General features: G+C 39.5%; 1 protein-coding gene across 2 annotated transcripts in view; it reads right to left on the bottom strand.

Annotated features, from left to right (window-relative positions):
- The window catches only part of NEBL (nebulette), a 340,919-nt gene that overhangs the window by 101,585 nt on the left and 224,571 nt on the right, over window positions 1–14,763 (bottom strand). The window contains exons 1-2 of one of the 2 annotated variants that reach the window (XM_032623435.1): window positions 6,843–6,937; window positions 6,674–6,745 (exon numbers count right to left, since the gene is read on the bottom strand). The exons of the other annotated variant lie outside the window; for it this stretch is intronic. Of the exons in view, the coding sequence (XP_032479326.1) occupies window positions 6,674–6,745; window positions 6,843–6,923 (153 nt within the window). The 5' untranslated portion in view covers window positions 6,924–6,937. Of the gene's footprint in view, window positions 1–6,673; window positions 6,746–6,842; window positions 6,938–14,763 lie in introns of those variants that run through there. 2 annotated transcript variants of the gene reach the window in all.

Raw genomic sequence — 14,763 nt, 5'->3', positions numbered from 1 at the left:
CTCCAACTCGCTAGTGAAAGGAGTCACTCCTTTCCCCCCCGGGAGAGGCCAGAATTAATCTGGGGGAAGATCCCACATGGACACATGAACCAAAAAGAGGGACCTAAGATAATCCCACTGTCACACTAACAGCCATCCAATCTAAAAACTGAGCAGGCAAAACTTACAACTAGTTGAGAAGATGAAGGTAAGTTGCTAAAACTTGTATCACCCTGTAATAAAGTCATGTTTGTCTACCCAAGACTATAAATACTTAGGCCAAAAAAAAGTCTTAGTTCAGATGATAAATTACATGGTCTCCCGGGACTTCCCTGGTGGTCCAGTGGTTAAGAACCTGCCTTCCAATGCAGGGGACATGGGTTCGATCACTGGTAGGGAAACTAAGATCCCACATGCCTCAGGACAACTAAGCCCACAGGCTGCAACTACTGACCCCACAACGAAGAGTCCGTGCGCTGCAGTGAAGGCCCAGCGCAGCCAAAAAAATAAATAAGTAAAATAAAAATTAAAAAATAAAATATAAAAATTTTTTTTAAAAATTACATGGTCTCCCTAATTACAGCCTAAAAGTGAAGTTTAATTGTATACACTACCTGGTTCTTAAAGATCATGACTAATACTGATGTTACACTTTAACATGACATAGAGATTTTACCATATTCAAACCTGATTTGAGGGGCATTATTTGACCTGAGGTATAACCAGACACGAACATACTAAGTAACATTCTTTTAAAATGCAGTATCTCATGGCTATGACTCAGATATTAGATGCTGACCACATTAAACATTTGCTTTATTCATGAAATCAACATTAGAACATATTTATCTTATCTGAGCACTAAATTGCTTTTTTTTTCTTCTCAGAGATAAGCCATAATTTTAGGTCTCTGCAAATCACCCTCCTCAGTCACTAGTAATTAAACTGTTAATGGCAGTATGATAAATAGTAGGCTATTTTGATCATAAGGAGAAAAAGAAAAGGTATCTCCGTTATATAATTAAGTGTGAGAGAACATAAGCTATCATTAGGCTTAAGTCTGGCTCATTATTTTTATCTTTCGCCACCATCTCTTCCCTCTCCGGTGCACATGCTTCCCCGCAGGGCAGAGGTATGTGCTATGGCTACAGGCCCCCTGATAAGCTCTGACCTGAGCAGAATGTTCAGGACAGGCGCTCGGGATAAGGGTGAAGTATTTACTTCCTTTACTATGCAGGCAAATAGTTCAGTCTTAAGTGTGCTCTCCATTCCTTTCTCTGGTCTTTATTTAAAAGATACACACACACACGTATTATATGCTTATTGTCACTCGTATTTCTAATGAATTTTACAATATGAGTGACAACAAGCAAATGATCTTAAATTTTTATATAAAGAATACTACATATTAGTAGCCTTCCTATACCAGGAGAATAGGAAAAAATGGATGAAAGGGTACTGCATCGATGACTGATACTAAATCTTAGGGAAAATAAAAATCACTGAGTAGACAGTCAATTCCTAATACAACCATGGTCCCACCTATTGGATAGATTGCATATCCAATCCCTTTCTTTGCTAACAGTAGAACTCAAATGTATTTATGAAAGTAGACATGCCCCTACCCCAGCCCCAGAGGACAAACTGCTCTGAACTAGGTATGGTTTTCTCATTCCCCTTGGCCAGTGATTGGCCGGGGAGGACAAGTGCCTAGCTCTGGCCATGAGACATTCTTGGAAGTCTTCCCAGCATCATTACTGGTGTAGCTGGTATGAAGGGAGAGACTTGCTGACATGGCCCTTTGACCCCTGGCTCTTCTGCCTTTTGTCTTCCCCAACCACAGGGAAACAGCCACAATGATGCCATCATAAGACAATAAGCCATCATACCAATGATGGCAGAGCAGAAGGAAAGGCACCTGAGAGACTGATAACATCCACTGCACCAAGACTGAAGCCCCTACCTCCAGGATTCATATGTGAAAAAAATAGACATCAGTTAAGCCTCTGTGCTAGGATTTTCCTGTTACATGCAGCCATCTGCACTCACAACCAACACACGATCCAGAGTTGATGACTTAATGATCAATAAGATGCCCTAAATATTTACTTTCTGCTTTAACCTCACCCATTAATCCCACCATGTCTCAACTACAGTTAGAGTTAAATTAGTTGAGTGAGCTTCCACCTCCTAGCCTAGTTTCTTTTACTTACTATGAGATCAGCTAATGGCTGACAGTAGATGACAGATGTAGAAATGTTAGAGGACGTTTCCTTTTAGAAGCATTCTTAACCAAAAGGAGCTAGGAAGGCTTTTCGCAAATGGAGCCACGTTGGCTAAATGCAGTGAACCCCAGAAGACAGAACTGTGGCTCCTGCCCTGTGTGTTAACTGGGGCGCTCGGAGGCAAGGCTGCTCTCTCAGGTTTCCTAACACCGTCGGAGCTTTCTCTGGAGGGGTAACCACGGAATTCCATGTTTTCAGCACTGGAAGGGTTTACCCACAACAAACAATGTTCACTTGCCTGGAAAATGTTCTTTCTGCTGCCACGCAAACGAACACCCTAAAAAAGGTCTGAGTCAAAACTCTGAATCAGAGACTTCATGCAGATGTGGACTGATTTTCTCTGCAGAGACTCTTTATCCTAATTTACAAGAAACATATAAAGGGTCCCTTTTAACCCGCTGTTTTTTATGACCACCCTACAAAAGGCTCCCAGATCCGTGATTCTGACTGTTTAATGTAGTCAGTAGGTTTGATGTATTCAAAGAATTGATTAGATAGCTGAGTAACAGGACAAAATAACAGAGAAAGGATATCTGGGGAAATAAAAAGCATTACACGGTTAACAGAAAAATAAAAAAGGCTGCCTCGGAGAACCAGGGGTCTCTCAAGACTGGGAAGTGAGTTATGCAGAGGGAACCCCACAACATGGGCAGAGCATGTGCAAAGCGGAAACTAGGTGAGGCCAAAAAAATCTGTTTTGAAAAATTCCTCATACTGATCCCCAAAATGAAGCCACCTGATCTGAAAAACAGATATTTCTTTCTATGGAGAATTCTAAACAGTGCAGCCCTCCCAGGACTTACCGCCAGGCCATTCTTATTTAACATTTTAACAAATTATCTGGCAGGGGCATGATACAGTGGAGTCTGCAGGTCTGCTGATGACCCCACGCTCTCATGGAGAGGGAAATGGTAAACTGAAAGAGATGAACTGCGGAAGCTCTCACAGGGCCCTGCGAGAGGGCAGAAAACTACAGATTACATCACTAGCAAGGGACAAATCATTCAAATTATTAAAAGAGGATGGGCCCTACGTGATCAGCTACAAGTCAGAAACTAGGACTGAAAATGGCTGAGGGTGATGCCCTTACTGAGGTTGATCTGACAGCTTCCTGCAGCCCGAAGTCCAAGAAACACTAAATATCATCACACAGGGGGCAGAAACATCATCCTTCCCCACTCATAATCACAGCCACCCACATCTGGACTTCTGTGCACAGTTCTGGTTATTATATCCCGATAAAGACACATGAAAGCTAAAAGAGGTCCAAAGAGGGATGATTAGAATGATAATGAAGGGGATGCAGAGAGACTGCTCCATGAAGAGAAACCCATAAAACTACCCTCCTCATTTGAAAAATGGAGCAGAGTAGCGGGTGGCTACCAGCCAGGCCAGACCTAAACCTGAATCTTGTCCCCACCCGAGTAGGCAGGTGGCCGCTGACAAGCTACTCAATGTTGGGTTTCACCACCTCTGAACTGAGGCTCATAGGACCTATGGCACTAGCTTGCTGTGGCCTGAAATACAATATTGCATGTGGAGTGCCTGGCACACAGCAGCAGAGAAAGGACATCGTGGTGGCCAAGGCTTGGGAATCAGACAGACCTTGTTCCAAATTCCAGGTCAGTGGCTCACTAGCCGTGTGATTTGATCAAGAAAATGTGAGTCTGCTTCTTAAAGCGTCAAGATCTAGGACTCTACAAAGCAGGCCAACAAAACACCAAATTCACTCGGTGACAGGCTGGGAACAGATTGCCTTCAAACAAACAAACAGGCCCAGGTAAACACACGGATTCCCCCCTGGGATATAAAGGATTATAAAACAAAACTAAAGTCCTCGAAGCTTTGTCTTTAAGATTGAGACCTGGGCAAAGACTGGTGGACTAAATTAAATGTGAGCACGAACAGATGGGCACTATCAGAGACGTAATAAAGTCTTGACTGGAACGCCAATCTAACTCAATTCGTCCTTTTTTATATTTGTTTTCAGCTCCGTATTGATGCAATTTCAAATATACATTTTAGACAACCATCTAGACATGCAGACAACACAACAGAGAAAAGAACTTCAAATTTAAGTTCATCGGCTCCGTATAAAAACACTGATGACACCAAGAGTGAATGAGCAAGTTATTACTTGATGATATTATTTAACCACACTTCTAAAAAACCAGAAATTTGATTTAGTCCAATACCTGAAGCCCTTCCAGAAAGGGTAAATTAAAATCTAATTTTCAAATGACTGGACAAACTCTTCATTTTTTTAGAAACAAAGTCACTGTTCAGACTGTTCATTGGGAGATATAAAAATTCCAACAATTAAACCAGTATCTTAATAAGTATGGAATTCTCTTTGGATATAAAATGTAAACATGTGCACAGATATAAACGAGACCACAGCAATATGATCTAAATATTTAAGTAGTACAGGCATTCTGCCTTGCAATATAAACCTATACTAAACAGAAATTACTCCCACGCATTTGATGTCACCTGCATGAGAGTGGAATAACGTAGCTTTCGCTTTGGCAAAACGGTAAAGGCCATCGCCCCTCCCCACAAGACTGAAGTCACGGAGAGATGCTCTTATCCAAAACAACTCCAACAAAATCACCTACTAACTAAAGTTGCCACTTTAGTTTAATGGTTTATATAATATAATTTAGCTCAGCCACAAATACACTTCAAACAAAACATAACAACACCAGAAGAGGTACTATCTCCAGAGTTATGGAACTTAAGGTTTTAAATGGTCGCATTACTATCACTAATATTTGTGTAATACATAATGATAAAGCTAAGGTAAACTGCATGAAAGCTACAGTGAGAGATAGCATGGCAAACTGGCTAAGAGAGAGGGCTTTGTGTTCAGGTCCTACTCCCTACTGCTTAACTGTGTGACCCAAGGAGGTTACTTAACCTCTCTGAGCCTTCTCTTCTTCACCTCTAAAATGGGAAAACAAGAGAACCTATCTCACAAGTTGCAATGCCTGGCACATAGTACTCAATAAATCTTAACTGTTGCTGATATTATTATCGTTGTTGTCATTATCATTTCATTATTATTAGAGTTTACAAAGAACTTCTACATACATTAGCTTGTGACTATTACTAAGCAATGGCACAAAGAAATACTCAATTTAAAGTTTGGTTACATTGCATGTCAAGTATACAGGAAGGGGTCTGATTCCCACCATCCTCTGGCTCTTTCTGACTAACCAGAAGGGAATACAGAATCATATATAAAATGTGATTGGACAGACACAAAATTAATTTACAGAGGCAGTGGTTAATAACAGCTAGCATCTCCTGAGTACTCACAATGTTCCAGACAATTTACTAAACACTTCAGATGTGTTACGATTTCTTAATCTTACTATTAGAAACGCTGCCCTTGAGGAACTGAGGCCAGCCAGCCTGCCCAGGGTTACTGTGGAACTGACTCAGGCAGGTTGACTTCAGAGAACAGACCGGCACATGACCGTAAGGCCCAGGATTGACTTCCTCCACAAACAAACGTTTGTAAAATATTCTGATCACTTTGCTTAACAACAACAGAAACAACCAGTTCTCCGCTCCCCTCTCTAAATAAGACAGGCACCCGTTCACACTTCACGAGCCATCTTTCCTGTGTACCAGCGACTTTCCTACAACTGTCCCAATGACGATCATCTAAGCTCTCATCCCGAGTGAAGAACACATTTCCCTGTGCTTCTGTAATTCTAGTTTACATATTTACTACAGATAGACAGGTAGACAGATAAACATAGAGATATATACCTATGAATTAATTCCATAATTCTAGGATTCCTTTGAAATATAACATAAACCGATCCCAGTTAACGAAAAACGTCACAACAAAAATGCTCCTTTCACTAATATCCATCATCATCATATAGTTCAGGGCTCTCAACACACAGTTCAGTAATCCGTGAATCCTAAATTGTTAATAAGTGTTATATGCAGGTATATGCATGATTCTGGTTTGGAAAACTACTGAATTCATCAGATTCCAAAAAAGTTCCCCCAAATGCTAAAAATCATTCATTTAGATAGAGATCCTCTCAAAACAAATTACATCATTATACAAATTGTAAAAAAGCTTTGGGTTCTCAATGGAGTATGTTCTGAAATTCGATGCTTTATGATTTCATGACAGAGTGACACTGAAATTCAAGAAGGGACAAGATTCTGGCTTAACAACATGGAGACCTGTCCCCACAGAAATTCTCTGTCGGGGAGACCTTGGGAAAATCACCTAAAATATCTGGACTTATTTCCATGATCTGGAAAATCACAGTGTTTTAAATAAATGATTTCAAGGTTTTCCCCTCAGCTCTCTGATTCTATGACATAATAGTGCCACACGTGCAATGCAAAATCAGACAAAAATTACTTAAGCCACTTACATCACTAATGAGTTCAGTGCATTTTCTGGCCAATTCCATGCTCAGGTCTTCAATAACAGGCTTAAAGAACACCTGTCCGGGAAAAAAAAAAGAAAAGAAAAGGAAACATTTTTCTAATCATCGACCTCGAGGAACAAATACCGTTCTTCAGCAATGCCTTCTCACCCACCTTGTCTTCTTCATTTTCTTCTTCCCCTGTTTTTTCTTCTTCAGTTTCATCTTTTACATCCTCAAATACAGGGACCCTCATTTCTACTCTTTCTATATGTATGTGTGTGTGTGTGTGTGTGTATATAATTATTTTTTTTTTAATTCACAAGTGCAGCACCTTTTTCTATACTGCAGCACCTTGAGGTCTTGGCGTCTCTGTGTTCTGGCAAAAAAATGACCGTGCCCAGGCCTCCTCCCTATTTAGCTCACACTTCATCCTCCTTATCACAGCGGGGTGTGAGTGGATGGAACAGCATCACTGAGGTCGGCCAGAGCTAGCCTCATAAGCGGAAATAATATTTTAACAGGCAAAATTCAATTTTGAGAACGTTTAAAGTCAACATTCTCTAAACTGGTTAAGAAATCCAAAAGAGACAACTTATTAATATTTCATGAATTCAATTCATTCATAAAATCGTTTGAAAAAGACTTAAAGATTCTGGGTGAACCACTCAGCTGTAACACTCAAGATAGCAGAGTGCAAAGCCTATTATCTCAAAGATTCCTCAACTCCATCTAAATAAAGCTTTCACTGGAATGTCAGACATATCCCGGATTTGGTATGGTGAATCTGGATCATTCAAACTCATTCCATTAACCTAAATTAAATTTTTTATGAGACATACATGTACTTCTCCAGTCTAAAAAAAAATACTTTTTATTAACTGATTAAAGGCTAGTAATTTATTACGAAAAACCCTTTGAACCACTTCAAAGAATCTAATCCGAGTTAATTATGACTGTTAATCTTATATTGCTATTGTATTATTTTAATTGTAAACATCATTAAACATGAGAAGCTGCAGTTAACATAAGCTGATATATCATTTAAGAATTCTAGAAACATTGTTTCAAAAAATAATAATTACCCTTTTTCAATTCTGCCCACTGTGTCAATTTTTACAAATCCACTAGTTACTCGTATATTTCACAATGTGTAATACATGCTTGGAAATGTTTGGAAAAATAAACTATAACAATATTTATAATGTGGTATATGTTATATAATTTAAAATATATTTCTCAAAACTAAACCTTTAATGTCATTTGAGGTAATTCTAAGACTATACAGCTCAATTTATCAAATTTGGTTATTTAAATCCTAGGATAAATTAATATTTATAAAGCCATAGCATATCAATGTGGGACATAATAAAAAAATACCCTAAGGTGAATAATGAAACTAATGATATAACATATAACTTTAATCAAAAAATACATCATTCTAGGTAGACAATGAAACTAATGATATAAAATATAACTTTAATCAAAAAATACATCATTCTATAGTGAGAGGCCCACGCACCGCAATGAAGGGTGGCCCCCGCTTGCCGCAACTAGAGAAAGCCCTTGCACAGAAACGAAGACCCAACACAGCCAAAACTTAATTAAAAAGCAAGTTTTTTTAAAAAAAACATCATTCTAGGTAGACAAGTAATACTGTTTTCTCTTAATATCATATTTAGTTTTAAATTTTTAAAATTACCTTGGCCTTGCCTAAAAATTCCAAAAAGAAAAAAATTCTATACAGTCATCATGTATAGATTATTTCTCAAATTGTGTTCTATGAAGCTAAAGTTCCACAGAATACTCGGAGGGGAAAAGGGGGTTTCTTCAACAAACATGTTTGGGGAAACCCATATACTAATCTCTCCCCCTGCCACTTAGAGATCCACATGGCACAATGACACATTAGAAGCTCTAAGAAGACCCACAACCAAGAAAACTATTAAGTTTGCTTAACCCAGCATTTCCCAAATATGAAACCTATTCATCTCATCTAATCTAACCTATCTACCCACCTACTTACCTATTTTTTTATTGACATCTGATACTCTAGAAAACTAACATTCTTCTGTGAAATATTACTTGGGCAAACATTGTTTTATTCTGAAACAACGTTGTATTCTATAAGAGTAGTTGATTGTTTCATGAAATGACTTTTTTTTTTTTGCGGTACGCGTGCCTCTCACTGTTGCGGCCTCTCCCCGTTGCGGAGCACAGGCTCCGGACGCGCAGGCTCAACGGCCATGGCTCACGGGCCCAGCCGCTCCTCCGCGGCACGTGGGATCCTCCCGGACCGGGGCACGAACCCGCGTTCTCTGCAGCGGCAGGCGGACTCTCAACCACTGCGCCACCAGGGAAGCCCGAAAGGGCTTTTAATACAGGTTCACTTAATGGCATCACATATCCTGCTTACCCGCAAAATGCCAAGAAGAAATGCCCCGAGGGTGCTGAAATTGGAAACCTTAACTTTAAAATCATAGTCCTGTCATGCCTATGTAGAGAATTCTACAAGGAAGTTCTCTGTACATGATACTCGTTCCATAAAGGAGCAGGATGTGTAGACTCTGCTTGCTTCCCTAAAGTCCTCTGCCAAAAGACTCTTCTAATATTCCATAGAAGCTCTATTACATTATCTTTATTGGGAAATGGGGAAAAGAGCACTTTCTATAAGCTTTTCTTGCAAACTTCTAAAAGCGTAGGGAGAAAATCTTGGCAGAGCTGCCTAAGATGCACTGCCTGGCTAGTGTCTGAGGTGACAATACCTGCGATGCCCATGGTGACATCTATTCCCCACGGTGAATTACCTGCATCAGACTTCAGTGGCTGCTATTTTTCTCATTTCCCATCATACAATAAATTCTTATTGTCTCTCCACTGTGCTGGAAGAAAGTGATCTGTTGAGATTATGCACACAAGTTTTGAAAGCAAAAACAAACACCATATACAATGTGAACACGCATTTTCCATTTGAGATTTTAGAATCAGAATTTTAAAGCTACAGGGGTCCTTAAGAAATCAATCCTACTAAAGCCCTCTCTTTCACAGAGGACAAAATTGAGGTCAAGAGAAATTATTTGTCTTATTCACAAAGTTACTCAGGGGAGCACTAGGACCAGAATTTAACTAGAGCTCTACGTTCATTCATTCAAAGAAACGTGGGTAGTTATGCCAGGCACTGTGCTGGGTGTTAGAGATGCAATGGTGAGTAAAATATACTTTGTGCTAAAATGAGATAGGAATTGTTTTAAAAAACCATCACTCAAGATTTGCTGGAGGAACTCCTTAATGGAGTGTTTGGCAAGCTAGATACATTATTACTTTTGATTGAATACATCTTTTTTCTTTTCACTTGTAGGTATAATATAAAATTCACGAAAAGTTTTCTCTAAAATACTTTAAGCCCTGAACTTAATTACAGCAACGCCCTCTTGTCAATAGCTCCAAAATGTAACTTGGGGAATATGAAGAAAGTGTTCATGGATAGCTATTATGTTTCAAAATTCCCCCATTATCCTCTTTTTTTTTTTAACCATGTTAAATGTTGTACTTTAATACATATTTGCATCTTGGGGCGCCCCAAAAGGGAATATCTGTGTAGTTGCTAATCCCTTTCACTTACTGAGCATTTCATTTATGTTGTCTATTTTTTACTTTCGCACTCTACCCATGCCCTGGTTGAGAATGAGACCAAGGTGGGAATCACATTATCTACAGCTAGACCCCCTACTTCCAGGTCTGGCTCACCCACATTCTTTAGGGGAAATTATTTAATCCCTCTATGCCTCTAATTCTCCATCGTTAAGCAGAAAAACTGAATTGCCATAAGTTAATACAAGGAAAGCACCTAAAAAATAGGAAAGCCCCTTACAAACAAAAGAGTTTTCAACTATCAAATGAAGGTACACAGTTCCAGGGAAAGTACTTGGTATGAAAGGACCTTCTCATTTGAAAGGGTAAATTCTATACCATCAATATGTTTTTTTTTTTTTTTTTTTTTTTTTTTTTTTTTTTTTGCGATATGCGGGCCTCTCACTGCTGTGGCCTCTCCCGTTGTGGAGCACAGGCTCCGGACGCGCAGGCTCAGCGGCCATGGCTCACGGGCCCAGCCGCTGCCGCGGCATGTGGGATCTTCCCGGACCGGGACACGAACCCATGTCCCCTGCATCGGCAGGCGGACTCCCAACCACTGCGCCACCAGGGAAGCCCCCATCAATATGTTTTTAAAGGCCAGTAGGGGGACTTCCCTTCCTGCCCAGTGATTAAGACTTCGCCTTCCAATGCAGGGGGTGGGGGTTTGATCCCTGGTGGGGGAGCTAAGATCCCACATGCCTCGGGGCCAAAAAACCAAAACATAAAACGAAGCAATATTGTAACAAATTCAATAAAGGCTTTAAAAAGGGTCCACATCAGGGCTTCCCTGGTGGCGCAGTGGTTGAGAGTCCGCCTGCCGATGCAGGGAACTACGGGTTCGTGCCCCAGGTCCAGGAAGATTCCACATGCCGTGGAGCGGCTGGGCCCGTGAGCCATGGCCACTGAGCCTGCGCCTCCGGAGCCTGTGCTCTGCAACGGGAGAGGCCACAACAGTGAGAGGCCCGAGTACCGCAAAAAAAAAAAAAAAAAAAAAAAAAAAAAAAAATATATATATATAGCCCAGGAGGGCCTCATGCAGCATAAAAGCCCAAAGATAAGAGCTAACTTGTGTATTTGTAATAGAGAAGTCTTCCATCTTTTTATAGTTTGATGTTTATGTGTAACCAAATATATTTCTGTAACAACTGCCAGGTCCTAGGGGTAATTCAGGTCTCTGGGGACACAGCCCCTGGCCAAAGAAACAAGTCTATACCACCATCACAAGCCATGCAGTGCTCGACTGTCTTCATGTTCTTAAGGTCACATACAAGAATCTCTTGGATTTTGAGAAATGTTTCATACTTATTTCACTTCTTTCTCCTTTCTTTTCTCTACAGTGATAGAAAATGTGTTCTTCCCCAACATGGTGATGAAGTGACTTGCAAATGAAAATCCATATTAAACAGCTGAAATAGATTGAGATACAGCTCTGTGTGAAGGAACATTTACAGAGATAAACTGAATATTTCCACTTTGAAAATTAATTCAACATTTCCTATTAAAAAATATTCCCCCTAGGGCTTCCCTGGTGGCACAGTGGTTAAGAATCTGCCTGCCAATGCAGGGGACACGAGTTCGAGCCCTGGTCTGGGAAGATCCCACATGCCGCGGAGCAACTAAGCCCGTGAGCCACAACTACTGAGCCTGCGCATCTGGAGCTTGTGCCCCACAACGGGAGAGGCCGTGACAGTGAGAGGCCCGTGCACCTCAATGAAGAGTGGCCCCCGCTTGCCTCAACTGGAGAAAGCCCTCGCACAGAAACGGAAGACCCAACACAGCCAAAAATAAATAAATAAATTTATAAATATATATATATGTATATATATATATATTCCCCCTAAATGGTAGATGAGAGAGAAATTAGTTCATCTGACTTGCCTGCCTGCCTTGGCAGTCTTTTCATGTACTCATTTTTAGTTGCCTGGGTTTCTTTTATGACTATCCCCCAAAGGTTCCTGCTTCTCAGTTAAATCCCTGGTTATTTTACTTTTGCCTCATGTATTTCTTCATCGTTTGGCATCTATCCAAAAGAGAACTTTACTCATAGATGAGGGGGAGAAAATTTTTTTAAAACAAGACATGTAAGCTCTCTAGGGCATTTTGTCTTCTTTATAAAAGAGAAGAGTTCTGCTTATTATTAGCCCAATCTATTTTTACAATTAACATTCATTTAGCCTATCTTCTCCTTCCTAATGGCTATTCCATTACTGTTTGTTAATTAGAAATCAAAAGAATACAAAACAACCTGAATAACTGTCACCATAATCAATTTTGCCATTAAAATAAGATTTATCAGTGTTTTTCTATATTCATACTCCTATTTTCACAAACACAGATCCTACTGACAAATGAAAGCCACACATCTAGTCTGGTGTTGGAGAAGAACAAGAAACCAAAAATAATTTGTGGCTCAACAATTTTCAGGTTGGGATGCCAAAATGTAAAATACCTATTCTTCTAAGCATACTGACAGGAAAAAATAAGGCCTCTTATTCAGAGTCTACATTAACATAACCACCAAGTGAACTGAAAGACTTTGATTTAATTTGCTGCTTACTTGAGATATTTGTTCCAATTTAATAACCACAAAACTAAAACCATAAACACTTCCGCAATCCTTCCCACTGAGAGAAGCCCAAGGTTTGAATGGCCTCTGAATGGCTTGCAATCAGAACCAAAGGGTCAAGCGTGAAAAAACAGCTTGGCTATCCCAAAAAGTATCTCTTTCCTGAAGTTTTGTGTGAGATGTGTCAGGAAAAATTGTGAAAGACTTTGAAACTGACACACACAAAAAATTACACCATGTCTTAACTAGTGTTACATTCTGGCTAATTTGGCCTTCACTGTCTTTGAACTACTTTACCACACCTTAAATTGTTGAAAACTGATAACAATGCTAGTGATGCTTTAGCCATACAAATGCAAATTAATTGTGTCCCGGGGAAAAGCAATTGATTATTGGCTTGTTGATAGACCCTTTTGTATCTATCTGTAAATTCAATTCCAAATTCCTTATTACTCATTTACGTTTGGTCCTTCAAATTCACCTTTGAACCAACTGTAACATCTTATTGGTGGCCTCTTTAATTAATGAGTTAAAATCTTTGAAATGTACTCCTTTTATGCTTTACTAGTATCATGATTTCACCTTTTCTTAAGAAAATCCTTTAACAGATGCAAATGATTTCATTTCTTCTCTTTAACATTCAGCAAAAGCAGAAATTGAGAAGGTATTACTGGATAAAGCCCTAGTCTCTAAATTGTGAGATATAGCTGTAAAAATTTTTGGTATTTCTGAAAATTAGCTTTTTGTTTTGTTTTGTTTTGTTTTTTAAAGGTCTGATCTCATTTGACTATTGGCAAATGCCACGTGTGCTTGTATATATGTACATTCACACGCAAAACACACACACAACACACACATGCACTCAGGCAGAGTTAATTCATCACAGCTGCCAGTTCCCTCTTGAAAAGCGTACAAGGCTTCAATAAATGCAAAGACTTAATTACTTCTCACATCTGGAAAAACTTGAATATGAGAGTGGATTTATTGAAGAAGCTCATTGCTTGGCTGTCAACACCATATCAACAGCCAGAGAGAGCAGGCTTGATCAGTGTTGGCAATTCTTTAACCCTTCAGAGATAGATGTTCTACCAATTAATTCATAACATGTCCTGCTTACATGATTTATGAATTTTTTGAAAACGCAGTAGATAATTTCCTAGTCATTTATGGAGAAAAGCTGTTTCTCTCATGTTTCCAGACGGGAAGAATCATATATTAAAATGTGGAAATAATGAGGAAGTTCTTATAGTCAAGGAAAAAGGGAAAGGCTTTGGGGTTGAAGAGCATATTGAAAACAGCCATTAGAACAATAACTTATGTAAACATATGTGAAACTCAACAAATTCAGCCCTTTTTGGAGAAAGTTTAACAATGTCTCTAAAATGCAAGTAGGGAGTTACATGAGCTCATAACAAGAAGATTTAGCAGAAACCAAGGAATGGGCAGATCTCCCTCTAGAGAGAATATTTAAGCTGGAATTAGGCAAAGAAACGGGGTGTAGGGAAGACATCCAAAGAACATTTGCAAAGACCCAGAGACAAGATTTGGAGGAACCAAGAGTTCAGTGTCACTGGAGCATACAGTGGGGAGAGATGAGGGCGGCAGGGAGAGCTCCCTGAAGTAAATGTATGGAAATCACTTTTCCTAACACAATAAGCCTAAGCGGGTTTGAGCCATGAACCTTTACGAATAACACAGTTCCTGGTCAATTAACTGCAAAAACATCTCCTTTACACCTACTCTGTTCCCTTCATTTGCCTTGAATTTAATTTTTACCCCTTCATTTTATCATTAGCCAATTGAAATACCCCTCTTACCTGGACTTTATGAAAACTCACAGTGAAGAAATTATTCCCAATTTTATCAGTCTCATGAAGAAAAATATTCAAGGGAAATA

The sequence above is a fragment of the Phocoena sinus genome, chromosome 2 (genome assembly GCF_008692025.1).
Source record: "Phocoena sinus isolate mPhoSin1 chromosome 2, mPhoSin1.pri, whole genome shotgun sequence".
In the NCBI taxonomy this organism is placed as follows: Eukaryota; Metazoa; Chordata; class Mammalia; order Artiodactyla; family Phocoenidae; genus Phocoena; species Phocoena sinus.
This window is presented reverse-complemented; position numbering and strand designations above follow the sequence as displayed.